At 39.3% G+C, this 16,284-nt stretch overlaps 1 protein-coding gene across 1 annotated transcript; it reads right to left on the reverse strand.

Moving 5' to 3' along the window:
* Positions 1 to 1,964: 1,964 nt before the first annotated feature.
* LOC110940733 (zinc finger protein GIS2) lies at positions 1,965 to 5,429 on the reverse strand. The gene is made up of 4 exons (XM_022182291.2): positions 5,294 to 5,429; positions 4,475 to 4,655; positions 2,969 to 3,061; positions 1,965 to 2,722 (listed from the first exon to the last, which is right to left on the reverse strand). Exons 2-4 carry the CDS (start codon positions 4,603 to 4,605, stop codon positions 2,197 to 2,199), a joined length of 750 nt encoding a protein of 249 aa, XP_022037983.1. The 5' UTR covers positions 4,606 to 4,655; positions 5,294 to 5,429; the 3' UTR covers positions 1,965 to 2,196.
* Positions 5,430 to 16,284: the final 10,855 nt, after the last annotated feature.

Genomic DNA, 16,284 nt, shown 5'->3' on the forward strand with positions numbered 1-16,284 from the left:
ACTTTCTTTTCAAATGCTTTTAATATTAGATTTTCAACAATGTAAATAATATTAATTAATCGTTTAACGTAAGTCTTAACTTTTACTTTTTTATTAATTTTATGTTATTCGTTAATATGATTTAGTTTGAAGTTTATCAAGTTTTTTTTTTGGGTAAAAAAGTTTATCAAGTTTTTTATTTTTTCTTTCATATTTTACCTTAGTATTTTTTTTACATCAGTAAAACATTTATTAGTTATATATATATTGACCCTCCGGTTAAAAGTTTCTGGTTCCGCCACTGCAAATGTGTATAAATGATTACACATATATGTATATAGAAGAAAATTATGGCTTTGAACATGTTTTTTCTAATATACATACACGTTTAAAATTGAAAAATAAGTATGCTACATATACGTTTGATAATATACACATGTGTACAACTAAAAAAGCTCACCAACAAAAGGTGTGATTAGAAAAAAAAATGCTTAGAGAAAATGAGTGATCCAGAATGGTTCTCAATAACCATGTGTTTCTAATAGGATGTCCGACGTATATCTAAAAGGGTATCCGTGCGATGCGGCGGAGGACATAAACACTGCGAGGGGTGTGCATGGTTCGGTACAGTTATTAGCCTCAACCGAAACCGAAGTCATCGGTTAATCTATTTTAACCAATTGGTTTTCGGTTAATCAGTTTTGTTTATTCGGTTAAATAGTCGGTTTTTGGTTTGGCTAGGTTAATGTCAGTTAATAACCAAAACTACACTCAGGCTAACTTTTTTGCTTAGAAAAATATAAAATAGATGCATAAATACATGTAGAGGGATAAATGCATTAAATGAAGTTTTAAAACATGAAATGAGGGTATAGCGGAAAGGATTATAAAAAATGATTAAACTCTCATAGCCCTGTTTTCTTATTTACCGACTTCCTGCAACCTTTTATTGTCGCTTCAGCAAACGATTGTCGTTTCTTTAGCGTTGTCATCTCGAGACAACCCTTTATCACTAGAAAACATGTTCGTCGGGCGCCTTGATGAAAACATCAGACAATGACACACTTCATGTCAAAATCCACTCAAGAATTTATATATGGCCCCGCTACAGAAATTTAGTTTAATTTTCTACACAAAATTGTTTCAACGTCATGTTTCATCGATATCATTATGCATAGCTTTTGTCTTCTTTTTTCCCCATTGTTGGTTGCTATAAACAAAAAACAAACCCAATTTAAGATACTTATTCATAGATCGACGTAACAGACGAATCTAAAATGATAGCGTTTTGTATCTCAGACCCGAGTTAAATGCAAGGACTGAGGACCTTTATACTCTCACATAGTTTAGCTTTGTTTTCAGTACATCTAGAGGGATTTTATAAGGGTGGAGGGGGTGCTCCTAGTTAAACCCACACAACCTGTCCACAGTTTAATAATATTGTGTCACATCACTTGAACCCAATTTCAACCCGACTAACAATATTGTGTCACACTGAACCCAATTTCAACCCTAGTAGAAAAGGGGCACTCCTGGTTGAATCCACAATGCTTCAAAACCCTCTCAAGCACATACTTGCAAAGTCCGATTTCAACCACGGGTTCACAAACCCTGACTTCAACCAGCATGGCGCTCAACCTTGGCCGACCCACTTGAATTTTCTCAACCCGGTCCTTGAACCACCATGTGCCTTCCACCCTGAATCATATGAGTGAAAGAATGCAGACATGCCCAAACTAAAGTTGATCGCATCAAAGATGCTTTTATCACTTTGAATTTAGATCGATGAACTATTTAGTTGAGCACAGAGAGACCTACAACAATCCATCTCTCATCTTCCTACTTAACATTGCTGCTGAATCTTGTTAGCTTAGAGATTAATGAAAGCTTTGGACAATTTTTTCATGTGTTATTGGGAGCGGTAACATGTTGCTAGATGCTACTACTGTCCGTTTTATGATGTGTTACATACACAAAGAGCAAGCTGACAACAATCACGTATACAAATATGTTTCTCCCAAATAACATTGCAAGTCTTAAACATCATTATTATTAGTACGTGAATTACTCTATTTAAAATAAACCTACAGCAATCACATCAAGCTACAATGCCCGATCAACACGATTCACTCATTCACCTCATACTCAAACAAAATAAAAAGTTCAGAATACTAATCAATCATCTTACCCGAAACTCAAGCGTAGACCGTGTTACCATCAGTACCTCCTTGAATAGCGATCCATAAGCCTACTAGAAGGGCATTCGTATGCCAGGTGGCCTCTTCCACCACAGTTGTGACAGATAATCAAATCAACACAATCACGGCTCATATGCCCAACTTGCTGGCAGGTCCTGCAAACAATGTCGCGAAAGCCACCACGTGGACCCCCTCTATCATCAACCATACTTCCCTTTGGGCATTCTCTAGCAACATGGCCTGCTACATTGCAGGAGTTGCACACTGGATCATTTGTGCAATCTCGAGCAAGGTGGCCAGTCTCCCTGCAGTTCTTGCAGGCCTTGTCATTGGTGCAATCAGCTGCTATGTGGCCTTGCTTGTAGCAGTTGTTGCATAGCCTCGTGTCACCAGGTGGCAGGTGAGGAGTGGTGCATTCTCTAGCACGGTGTCCTGTCTTCCCACATGTGTGACAGATGCCCTCATTTGGGCAGTTCCCCGCCATGTGCCCAGGCTCTCTACAGTTCCAGCATAGAGACTTGGTGCTACATTCTGATGCAATATGCCTGTTTCACATCACAATTCACACATGTAAGAGATAAACCCTCGCTTTATTTACAGTTTACCCCTTCTGACTCGAATTAAATATGACCTGTTCTAACATTATACCAAAACCAATGTTCTCAAAAATAAAATTCCGTTTAGATAACTGTACTTACCAACAGTGTTTTGGAAACAAAAACAAAATATCAAAACTAAAACAAAGAAGCACAAATAGAATTCTATATACAGCCAATATATAGCAATCTTACCCTGGAAGTCCACAGTTATGGCAAATTGCCACGTTAGGGCATTCCCTCGCATAATGACCCGGTCTTTTGCAATTCTTACACAGATTGCTTTGGCTGGAAGAGAAACAAGTAAACAACAATTGTTAAGAGATGGGAACATAATTGGTCTTCGGAAACTGCATGCTTTTATGGCATTTTCAGGAAAATAACGACAAAATATCAAGCTCAGAGATTGAAGATCAGAAATGAATGTTAACTCTCTACCCCATCCATTATGAAATGAATATGATATCCTAAACTTACTGACAACACAAAATGCATTTGTTCATGACATGACTTTAATGTAAGAAAAGATTGTTGTAAGACTGAATTCTGAGCATTTTCAAGCATTCCCTCAACTTACAGAGTACAAAACACCAAGCATTACGACATCATATGCTTTCAGTTATGTTTAACAATTAGTAAGATTACCCGTTATCTATTTTGGTTCAATATAGCAACCTAAAGAAATATGCTCAAAAGAATATCAACACATGTTTTACATCGACCGGATTAATTGTAAACGAAAACGGAAACGCCATCTTAAATATAACTTTTATGAAAATTTACGTCAAAACGTAAACTAGTTGAATTCATACCAACACGTGCATAAAAATAAGCACGTAAGAAAATAGTGCTTTTTTTAAGTTAAAGGATGGTACGGCGTGTTGCGGCGGTGTCAGAAACATAAAGTGACTCGAATTTATACCGTTTTATGAATGTTAAAGTCTTTAAAAAGTTAAGGGGTTGTGAGTGTCAATGCTAAAAGTTGAGGAATAAAAGGAAAATACAAAAACACAATAAAGACAAAAAAATGTAAAAAAGTGTATTCATCAAAGTTGGTAACTGTATTATAGATTATTGCTTATTGATGAATCATGAATAAATACATGCCATATAGCTAAAAAATGCTCATAATTAAAACCAAAAGACAAGGAATAAAAAACCAGAAGCAAAGTTATTCTGAGTTGAGATTTCGAGATCCTCAAACATACACACAGAAGCATCAGCAGCTCTCATGTGTATCTCTAGAAGAAGAGAAGAGCAAACCCTCAAGGCGAAACGGCCAAAAAAGGATTCTGAGGCGCGCCTCAGGGGGTTTGTACTGTATATGCGCCTCAGAGGGGCTGAGGCGCTAAAAAGGCTGCGCCTCAGGTGCGCCTCAGGTGTTTTTGATATTTGTTTTTGATGTTTTTGAGTTTTTGTGTCAATTTCAAGCAATTTATGTCTTTTTTATGTGTGTTTTTGATTATTTTGATGATGAATTTAGTTAGTATTACTATTTTTATAAGATATATAATATTTATATTTATTTTGTAACTCCGCCTCGGGCTTACGCCTCGGTTGGCCTCGAGGCTTACGCCTCATGAGGCGAAGGGAAAACGCCTCGAAACTCGTTTCCGTTTTTTTAAAACTTGAACCCATTTATGTATAACTTACATGTTTAGTCAAAGAGAAAAAGTAAGAAAAGTTAAATATAACTAAAACCTGTAACCCCGACGAAAATCCCTCCTGTATGGAGCATCACGATAAGAGCTGCGCTCGGTACGCATCTTGCGATCCATGGGACTCCTGCTCCTGCTTCTGCTTCTGCTCCTGCTCCTGCTGTCTAAGCTCATTTTCAAATCCCAACCAACCACCCACCTCTACGACTGCTGCCTCCACCACCCTGCCCATTGCAACCACACCCTCCATAAGACAAAATCCAATCACACTTCACCCCAACAGGACACACATATTATTCATTCAACAAGCAAGAAAACCACCACCCACCAAGACTTTGCTCACTTACATACCCAACCCATCACGCACCACATTGCTGATATTTTATCTCAAAAAGTTATATATTGCTAAACAACAGGGAAAACCTACTCCAACTTCACACAACAAACGATATAACAAGTCAGCAACAACCCTCTGAGTACAAGGATATGCTAACAATACAACAAAAACAAATTACAAAATCACGCAGACAAATACATAATAATTCCAATAAGCATACATCCTTTATCTAGCAAATTTCAGATTACATCCTTCATCCAGAAAATTTCAATTGTAACAAAAAATAAAATAAAATGGATGCACAATTCATATTTGTGTGGATGAGCTTTCCTCTAGATATCTAAATAACGACAAATAATTCAAAATCCCCAGATTCACAAACATGTATAGATCCGCATCTGAATCATGAAAACAAATGCTTTGGAAACCCAAACAAAAGTTATATCTCTGAATCAATGAATTACAGTTTCTGAACCAGATATTACAATTAGTTCTAGATGGAATTAAGCGAGATCGATGAAATACCTGAATGAATGATGGTTCTTCAAATCGTCGTTCGTTCCGCAAGTGCGAAGAGAGAGAGAGAGAAGAACGAAATTTAGGGTTTTTTCCTTCTCGACCTTCACAATATGCAATTATATCCTTTTGTGAATAATATATTTTAGTGTAGGTCCTTTAAACTATATAAAATGATATTTAACCCCTTAACCTTATGTTTCTCTTTCGTGCGTAAGAGCACCAAAAATCCATTTATATTTCTTTTTCACAATTCCAGTTAGGAAGCATTTATTTAAGAAATGGCAATAATAATCTCATAGCTAGTCTTATACTTAGTGCCATAATCGTCAAATACCTGAGTATTGTTGGGTATCTGGTGTATTCACGAATATCAGGTATACAACATTTCACAGTTCAGACCCGTTAGAACTGTGAGCCAGAACTGCCAAAATCGTGGACTCGAATTGTATGTAGCTAAAGGGTTGGTTACTGGTACTACATATATACATATGACCGGTTATGATCATCAGTGTGCCACCAATCATATCGAACAATAAGTATAATAAAACAGTTTTCGTTACTACCAATACAATTAGTGACTGTTAGTATCTGTAGTTCAAAAACAACGTTTAAAGTCAACAGCGGAAGCATAAGTTTTAAAATTCAAACAAGAGTTCAGAAGTTCATAAATATTATTAAGAAACCCAACATGGGTCAAGCAACCACTACACTCCCCGCTGCAAGCTCCCGAGCTATCATTGAGTACCTGCAAAGCATGCAGTAGGGTGTCAACATAAAGTTGGCGAGTTCACAGTTTATCTAGTTTTAGTTCCAAAAACTTTTGTTGTTAAATTACTCATTTATACCATGCCATGGGGAGCTACCCCACATGTAATCTACTAAACTTCGTAATAATACCGAAACTTTCGCACATACGTGTTGTTGGTGCCCCGTTTGTCAATGTCTATCATCATCGACGAGTTGCCGATGCCTATTAGTTCACGCCCGTCCTCAAAAGGCACGGTGTGAGGTTTGTGAAACCTATATAGGGTTATCAACTAATATCTCATTCGCCAGGCCAGGCGATTAATCGGTATAGTTAAGTGGGGACTTCGTGATAGAGTTTCATTTAGTATGCTAGTTCATGAAATATAAATAGTATATTAACAGTATTTCATCCTCAGAATATTTGAGAATCCCACACAAGGGGAAAGTGTTGTTCGTTCCTTTCCCAACCACCGGGAATACATGCTTTTAGTAAAGTGTGTGAACTCACATTTGTTTTGCTCGACATGTTATTTACTTGTTTCTAGAGTTTGATCAACCACGTCCTATTATGGTTACAGAGTTTAATCAGATTCATATGCAAGTATTCCACATATTCATAAATGCATTCTAGCAAGTAGTATACAAGTTATAACATCACATTCACATGTGGGCCACATAGGATCTTATAACACAAGTCCACTGTGAACAATAAAGTGAAACAACCCAATTCGTATATTCTAATTGTGCAGCCCAAACAAAATATCAGTCCACTAGGAATGTACGGCCCATCAGCAAGTGTGCGGCACATCAGTGAGTGTGCGGCCTCTTGCTAGTGTGCGGTCATGCAGGTAATGTTTGCACTATGTGCTATACATGTTTGTACAAGAATGTGCGATCCACATAATGTGCGACCTGCTTATCTTTCTCGTACTTTGTGCAGTCAAGGTTTGTACACTGAAGGGGGTGTGCGACCATGTACAGTTGGATTGTACGTGGTGCATCAGCATTTGTACCATTCAGGTGTGCGGCCACCTTGAGTGTGAGGCGTGTTATGTATGTGTTGTTCATTATGCAAGTTAACTTGTACGTTTATTGAATGTACGGTCTAAGTTTATCCAAACAGTAACATCTCAGGTTTATTCAACCAAATCTATCAAACACATATCCAAGCATAAATCCTTTTATTCTAATATCATATTCATCAACATTTCATCAAATTAACACGGATCAATGTCATATATTAAACATAAATCCTTAATCCACCAAAACGGATCTACATTTATCCATCATTACTGAAATATCATATCTCACTTCCTAATATCAAGAACACCCGTAACTTTCTGCTCAAATCAGGGAATTTAGAGGATTCTTGAGAGTATTTGGGAGTGTTTGAGAGGTTTAGAAAGTGAAAATGGAGCTTAGAATGGGTCTATATATAGTGGGGGATTAAGGTTGGGTGTTAAAAGTGATTTAACGATAGTTAGGTGGAAGTTGGATGCATGAAATTGGCCAATACACAGCTTAGGATCTGCTGGCTGCGGATCAGCTTTCAGCGCGTGTCGCGACCGGGGATGAGTCCTGGTGCGCGTGTCGCGGCAATGGTTCACCCGCACTGTGACACCTGGCGATTTACGGCTCTTAATTACGTGATTAACAAGCGATTAACGTGATAATAAATAGTGTTTACAGCACAAATTAACTTAATTAGGCCTTTGGAGTGCCCAGGAACGTTTATTCGACTGTACAGTGCGCGTATGGAGATTTACGAGAAATCTGCTGAATATTACGCGACAAAAAACTGATGTCGTACAAAATACTGACAACGCCGAAAAGTATGAATGTTACAAGAAAATTTTATGCTTATGAAATTAATTTGATGGGCTTCCATGCGACACAAATGCAAACGTGGACTAAAAACGCGATGGTAGGAAACGCAACGACAACGAAACGGAAGCAACGGAGACGCCTGTCACCTTCCGAACTTACATTTTACGCTATATTTAGCTTCGTAATTAATTTTAGTGACTACAGTCGAAACCGGATCAAAAAACGGATTAAAGACGGCAACGATACAATTTTTCGCGATTATTACCGTAATCGACGAACGGGCGTGCAAACAACGACTACCGACCATATTTTTGTGTATTTTAAATTTTGACGATAAAAGAAGTTCAGGATTTGACAACGGGTCTCGTAGGAATTACGGGCCACTTACACATGAGATGGGCTTGCGGGCCCTGGGCCCAAGCCCAAAACCCACAAGCCTAAACCTACTCATAATATCTTATCAAAATCCTTATAAGATCCCTTCAAGGTCTTTCAAAAATCTCTGCAAATCTATACTAATCTCTACAAAAGATCTTAACCCATCTGTCACACCCTGAAATTATCAGAGCTGGCGTGACTGGACTGGTATCTTCATTGCACAGCGGAAGAAAAATAAGCTAAGACTTCTAGAAATTGAACGACCACTAAGTACTCGACTCTTCATGGTTCTCCTATTCCAACCGTGCCTTGTCTTAGAAATGCAACCTTAGAAAGAAACATGCGAAAAAGTCAACATAAAGTTGAGCGAGTTCATAGTTTGTTTGAAAAAGATTTGAAATAAATCTTTTGAATAACCGGTTTGTGAAATAATATTGAGAAAACGAATTTAGAAATCATTTTCTTGTCAAGTTATATGGAAACTTTGTATTTGTAACGCATTATGTTCGTAAAACCATGTATTTGTAAACTCTTGTATTTGTAAAGTTTGTATAACCGTCAATACCCACCCTGACTTTGACTTCATGCCCGCATAAATCCTATGCTTTGAATTTGTATAAAACATGGTATTTAATTTGTATAAATCAAGTATTTCTGTAAGTATGTAAGTCCCTGGTATGTAGCAATAAGGAAAAAGAGATCACCAATGGGTTGCAAAGCCAATGGTATGTGTGAAAAGGTGCAAGAAGTACTCAAACCTAGCAAATTTTGTACCGGGCTTCCGGCTGGAAGACATAGTCACCACATGGCCCATTCTGCGGACTCATGGAAGGGGTGGGTACAACACTTAAGGCCATTAATCCTCGTCGTAGGACCGAGGGACATGAGTGATAGATCTATTTGGGTGTAGTGAGCCCCATCCATGAGTCCGCAGAATGGGCCATGTGGTGACTATGTCTTCCAGCCGGAAGCCCGGTACAAAATTTGCTAGGTTTGAGTACTTCCTGCACCTTTTCACACATACCATTGGCTTTGCAACCCATTGGTGATCTCTTTTTCCTTATTGCTACACACCAGGGACTTACATACTTACAGAAATACTTGATTTATACAAATTAAATACCATGTTTTATACAAATTCAAAGCATAGGATTTATGCCGGCATGAAGTCAAAGTCAGGGTGGGCATTGACGGTTATACAAACTTTACAAATACAAGAGTTTACAAATACATGGTTTTACGAACATAATGCGTTACAAATACAAAGTTTCCATATAACTTGACAAGAAAATGATTTCTACATTCGTTTTCTCAATATTATTTCATAAACCGGTTATTCAAAAGATTTATTTCAAATCTTTTTCAAACAAACTATGAACTCGCTCAACTTTATGCTGACTTTTTCGCATGTTTCTTTCTCAGGTTGCATTTCTAAGACAAGGCACGGTTGGAATAGGAGAACCATGAAGAGTCGAGTACTTAGTGGGCGTTCAATTTCTAGAAGTCTTAGCTTATTTTACTTCCGCTGTGCAATGAAGATACCAGTCTAGTCACGCCAGCTCTGATAATTTCGGGGTGTGACAGATTGGTATCAGAGCTATAGGTTACAGCGAAATAGGTATTTGTAGAGATACCTAGGCTCTAACCTCACATTTCCTCTAGGAACTTAGAATATTAAAAACCTGAATACATACAGAACGCCTAGTACTCGGATATGGTCTCCAACCGTTGCCGAAAAACAAACAGTCAAAATTTTGTTTTCAAACGTATGCTATTGTGGTGTTTTACACATGGTACACAAAAACAATTACATACAGTACACAAAACTCTGAGGGTTTAGGAAACATGCATATTCTGGTGTACCTCCTAACGGTCCTTTCAACATCGATTGAATGTTTTGCGTTATTCATTGCTTCTTCATCTTCGATCGAAAACATTATTTCTTTGATGTTCCACTTTCAATTGAAAATATTTCGATGTTTGTTGGAACAAACATTCATATTTACTTCATTGCGCTTTCATTTGACTTCAAACACGGTGAAGTTGTTTGATCACCGCTATTGTTGAATTATTTAAGTCACTACGACACCTTGTGGTGTCGGTGTAAACTTGTGGCTTGGGCTAATCATGATTGAGCGTTTCATGCAAAACACAGGTGATACTTGTTCGATCACCCCTATTATTGAATTGTTTCATTCATTGCGACACCTTGTGGCGTCGGTATAACCTGCAGCTTGTGCTGATCACGATCAAGCGTTTCATGCAAACTATGACATTTGAGCTTGTTGATTCTAAGTTCATCCAGTGGATGTTATTGTCTTTAGAACTCATTTACATGTTGTGAACGTTCATATGGAATTCGATTGGTCGAAGTTCCTGTTCATTGTTGGATCCCTGTTAACTTAGTCACATTAATGACTGTACCTATACGTCTTGTTTCCTTTGACATCAATTTCTGAAACACACCTCTTTTAAACCGTTGGGTTCTTATTGTTGAGGAATGTCATTAAATTCACATGATTCGAATAAGTCTTGTTTCGATTACACGGTCATTCACTTTGTTATTATTCGGACTTACCTGCGTACAACACAATTCTGAGGAGATAACATAGTCTAAATTTCGAGGACGAAATTTCTGTAACAGGGGGAGAATGTGACAACCGGCGATTTACGGCTCTTAATTACGTGATTAACAAGCGATTAACGCGATAATAAATAGTGTTTACAGCACAAATTAACTTAATTAGGCCTTTGGAGTACCCAGGAACGTTTATTCGACTGTACAGTGCACGTATGGAGATTTACAGGAAATCTGCTGAATATTACGCGACAACAAACTGATGCCGTACAAAATACTGACAACGCCGACAAGTATGAATGTTACACTAAAATTTTATGCTTATGAAATTAATTTGGTGGGCTTCCGTGCGACACAAATGCAAACGTGGACTAAAAACGCGATGGTAGGAAACGCAACGACAACGAAACGGAAGCAACGGAGACGCCTATAACCTTCAGAACTTACATTTTACGCTATATTTAGCTCCGTAACTAATTTTAGTGACTACAGTCGAAACCGGATCGAAAAACGGATTAAAGACGGCAACGATACAATTTTTCGCGATTATTACCGTAATCAACGAACGGGCGTGCAAACAACGACTACCGACCGTATTTTTGTGTATTTTAAATTTTGATGATAAACGAAGTTCAGGATTTGACAACGGGTTTGTATGGGTTGACGGGCCACTAATGTTACACCCCCAAAATGCCACATGCGGGTACACCGCGGGATGTGTGACGTACCAGGATCCAAGCCACCAATCACATTGAACCATGTATAATAATTAATTAAAACATTCCATTAATTGCCAAATACAAATCCAAATCATAAGTTTAAACCAAAAGAGATATTCAGCGGAAGCATATAATAAATTGTTAAGTGTCTGTTTCATGACTAGTGTTCAAAACCAATGTATCAAATATAACCAAGAGCCTCGATCCATGACCACTCCAGCACTCCCAGATAGCAAGTCCATGACAAGAAACCTAACGACTTGCAAGCATGCAGACAAGTGTGCCAGACAACGCTGGTGAGTTCAAAGTTTTGTTAATGCGTTTAGTTACCAGATGTATGTTTAAGACCGTTCAATGCTTTGTTTTGAATGATGTTATTAACTCGATTACCATATGTGGCTACTAGATGTGTTTGCCCAAACTCCAATGCCTCTATCAAAGCATTGGTCAAGTGGTCAAGGTAGTTAGTTGTGACAACTCGTATTTCAAAACCTATTTATGTGCTTAATGTAACGCATGTGAACTTGGCATGATTATCTTATATGTTGACTTAATAAATGTTATGTTGATATGTGCTATGTGTAATATATGTATGTATGCAAACGAGCCCAAACGCACAAAACAACCCAACCGCACAAGTCATTTGGGCTACACTCTTGTACTCGGATCTTTAGGGCAGCCCAAGTTTGGGTTCGGCCCATCCTCATTAGTTCGATTAACACTTAGGGTGTTAGTAACCATCTCACACTTTACTAAAACACTTCACACACACAAACCCTACGATATCTCTTTCTCTCCTCTCAAACTCGACGGCAAGCACACACCTTCTCTATCGAAGATCTTACTTGTTCGGATCAATCATTTATTCCATCCTCCTCTCAATCGGTTAGTGTTCATGTTGTTATGATTCCATGATTGATATAATGATTAAGTGTTGTATATTATGATGAGCAATGATGTTTATGTGATTATGCTTATGTGGATCGGATGTTATGATGTTAATCTAAGAACAGAATAGATGTTAATTGATCATCATATCCTGTTTTCGGGTTGTTGTTTAATGATTTGGAGAATGCTATATGATTGCTTATGATTGCGAATCACTAGGGGATGCTCATGTAGATCGAATCACTTGTGTAGGGTGCTTAAACCGAATTAGAGTTGATGTTTATGTGATGATAATCTTGATTCAGATGCATGTAACCGGCTGTATATTCATGAAATCGGACCAAACAATAGGATTTGATAAGTTATTGTTCATGTTTTGACTATGTAAATCATTAGGGTTCATATGAATGGAATGATTAAAAACCTTGTTTAATCGATTGTATGTTAATCGGATAGTTGGAAATCTGTTACTTGATGATTGTAAATACAGAAGTTAATTAGTTGGTCAAACGAATTGATTGAGATTGTAACTGATGTGCGTGATTTTTGGAATGTTATAACTAATCGCACAAGACACCTTGGTCGCACAAGATGATCCATTCGCACAAGAGGTCCCCAGTCGCACAAGCTGTTATGTTTGCTTAACTGTTGGGCCGGGTATACATGTTGGGATGGGCTAGTTCCGATCGCACAACCCAATCGGATCGCACAAGTCGACCGGATCGTATAAGCCATCCAGATCGCACAAGACCAATGTTTATTTGTTTGGGCCGTTGCATGTTGGACTGTTTATGCTTATTGTGGGTTGGGTACTATTGGGCTTCTAAGAGTGAATAGACTTGTGCGAGCTCAATCCCTTGAATCGTACAAAAGTGATTATGTTATGTAATTATCTGTTAAAGTGTTGCCACGATCTATACGAGCTCGTAACATGTTAACTTGTGTTAAACTTATGTGCATTACTTGAAACCAAAACCTGACTTGTATGGTAACCATGTTAGGATGTGGTTGACCACTAGCAGCTAGACTTGACCTTTTTGTGTATCTGCCGAGCAAACCAAGGTGAGTTCACACTCTTACCAAGGCATGGGATTCCCGGGGTTGGGAATGGGTTTGGATGATTACTTATACTTAAATTGTTATCGGAATTACATACCATAGGCCTCCGGGAGAGGAAGGTTATTGGTAGATACTGCTAGACTAGTGATACATGTACTTCTCTTCGCACACACGCCGGGAATGGCTGCGATAATAGAACCAATCTTCGCACACATGCCTGGAATGGCTGCGAACCATACTCTAAACTTCGCACACATGCCGGGTGGGCTGCGATACAAATATACCTAGTCTAGAAAACATGGGAAACACACTACAAGTCTTCGCACACATGTCTGGGAGACTGCGATTCAAGTACATACGGTATATGGTTTACTAAACGAACATATGGTTTACAATACGATTACTATAACTGAACAACCAACTGTGAACTCGCTCAACTTTGTTGTTGACTCTCTGTTACATGCCTTGCAGGACCTTAGGTACACATGGAGCTTGCACGGGAGGCGCAGTCGTTGTGGGACATGGATCGTGGATGCCATGCTAAAACATTTAAACATTTGAACTTATTACTTACATTGGGTTTACAATTATGCTTCCGCTAGACACTTAATATGCTTTGTTTTGAACACCTTTCATATTGTTTGGTTGATTTACATTTATTACTTATTATGTTCGATATGATTGGTGGCTTGATCCTGGTCATGTCACGCCTCCAAGCGGTGGTACTCCGCGTGTGGATTTTGGGGGTGTGACAGATTGGTATCAGAGCCATTGGTTATAGAGAACTTGGTTTTAATAAGGGGAAAACGTTTTTGTTAAAACCAGACTATAACCAGTACAGTGCTCTCAACGATCCACAACGACGCTTCGCTCCACGTGCAAGACTCAACATACTAGGTAATATGGTATATGTATTATTGCCTACTTGCTAGATTACATAGAACTTTGCTCATGGTATGCTTAGATACACATAACCACTATTGCTTGAGAACACTTGCGTGCTTACTCTTTTCTGCAATCGCATTTTTCGCGAACCTCTCTCTTACTTACATTACCTTTGCTATCAAGATCATGTCTGGACGTATTAACATGACTCAAGCCCAGTTGACGGCTCTAATTAACGAACGAGTTGCTGCGGCACTTGCAGCCGCACAGGCAGGAGCAGATCAGAACGCTCAGCCACCCGTAGGCACGTTCATGGATTGCCGACCTAGTACCTTCAGTGGTACTGAGGGAGTTGTAGGCCTCCTCCATTGGTTTGAGAGGCTCGAAACTGACTTCGAGATACATGAATGCCCTGAGGCTCGTAGGGTAAAGTTCGTTGTTGGAACACTCGAAGGTGCCGCGTTAACTTGGTGGCAGGCACAGGTTCAAATGTTAGGGCTGGCAGCTGCTAATGCCACCCCCTGGAACGAATTCAAGGATCTAATTAAGGAAGAGTTTTGCAGTCGGGATGACATCCACCAACTAGAGGTGGAGTTTCGCAACTTACAGATGACGCGGTCGGAAATTGAGGCTTATACGAGGAGATCAAATGAATTAGCCACATTGTGTCCCACTATGGTAGACCCTCCCACCAAACATATCGAGCTGTATCTCAAGGGTCTGGTGCTAGAAATTCGGAGTCATGTGACCGCGGCTAATCTTGGCACTATCCAGCAAGTTACTCGGCTTGCTCATCGTCTCACAGACCAGGCGGTAGAACAAAGCAAACTACCAAAAAGTGTTAATGTTGCTACAACTTGTGCTCCCAGTGACAACAAATGCAAGTGGGATGGAAACCTGAGCAAGGGTTCTGCTACGATTCAGTCCTGAGCGCAGCAGCAAAAGATAGATGATTACTAGAGCCCGAGCCAGCAGCCTTCTGGTAGTCGCGGGCAGAAAAGATATCGAGGAAATCACCCATGGTGCAACAATTGTAACAGACACCACAGTGGCCAGTGCAACAAGGGTCGTTGCCAGAGGTGTCTCAAGATAGGTCATGAAGCAAAGGATTGCCGAAACTCACGCCCTGTAAGCCAGGAACAACAACAACAGCCTCAAGCTCCACAGGATCAGCAGCAGCAGCAAAGTTTTAGAGGATGTTTTCAGTATGGTGCTAAGGATCACTACGAGAGATACTGTCCACAGTTGAACTGGAACCAGAATCAGAACCACGACCATGGAAGCAGGAACGACAATGGGGATGGCAACGGGGGAAACAATGGAAACAATGACACCCAAGGCCGTGTGTTCGGGATGGGACAGGGTGATGCAAGAGAAGATTCTAACGTGGTAATGGGTAAGTCCCTCTTCGACGACTTTTATGTTACTGTTTTGTTTGATTCGGGTGCGGATACAAGTTATATGTCTCTAAAAGTTAGCCAAATGTTAAAACATGCACCAACTCCCTTAAACACTAAGCATGTCGTAGAGTTAGCTAACGGTAAAAGTCTAGAGACCACACAGATAGTTCAAGGTTGTAATCTTATCCTCGCTGGTCAGACTTTCTCTATTGACCTCATTCCCATAGCTCTGGGTAGTTTCGACATCGTCATTGGAATGGACTGGTTATCCCAACAGCACGTAGAGATCCTATGTAAGGAGAAGATCGTTCGTATTCCCCGTCCTGGTAAAGAATCTCTCGAAGTTCAAGGCAACAAGAGTGGTGCTGTGGTAGGCATCATCTCCTTTCTAAAGGCTCAGAAGTGTTTGCGTAAGGGCCACACTGCCATTCTGGCACTTGTTACCGATGCATCAACAAAAGAAAAGAAATTGGAAGATATTCCAGTTGTACACGACTTTCCTCAGGTGTTCCCTGA

This window comes from Helianthus annuus, chromosome 5, assembly GCF_002127325.2.
Source record: "Helianthus annuus cultivar XRQ/B chromosome 5, HanXRQr2.0-SUNRISE, whole genome shotgun sequence".
Lineage (NCBI taxonomy): Eukaryota > Viridiplantae > Streptophyta > Magnoliopsida > Asterales > Asteraceae > Helianthus > Helianthus annuus.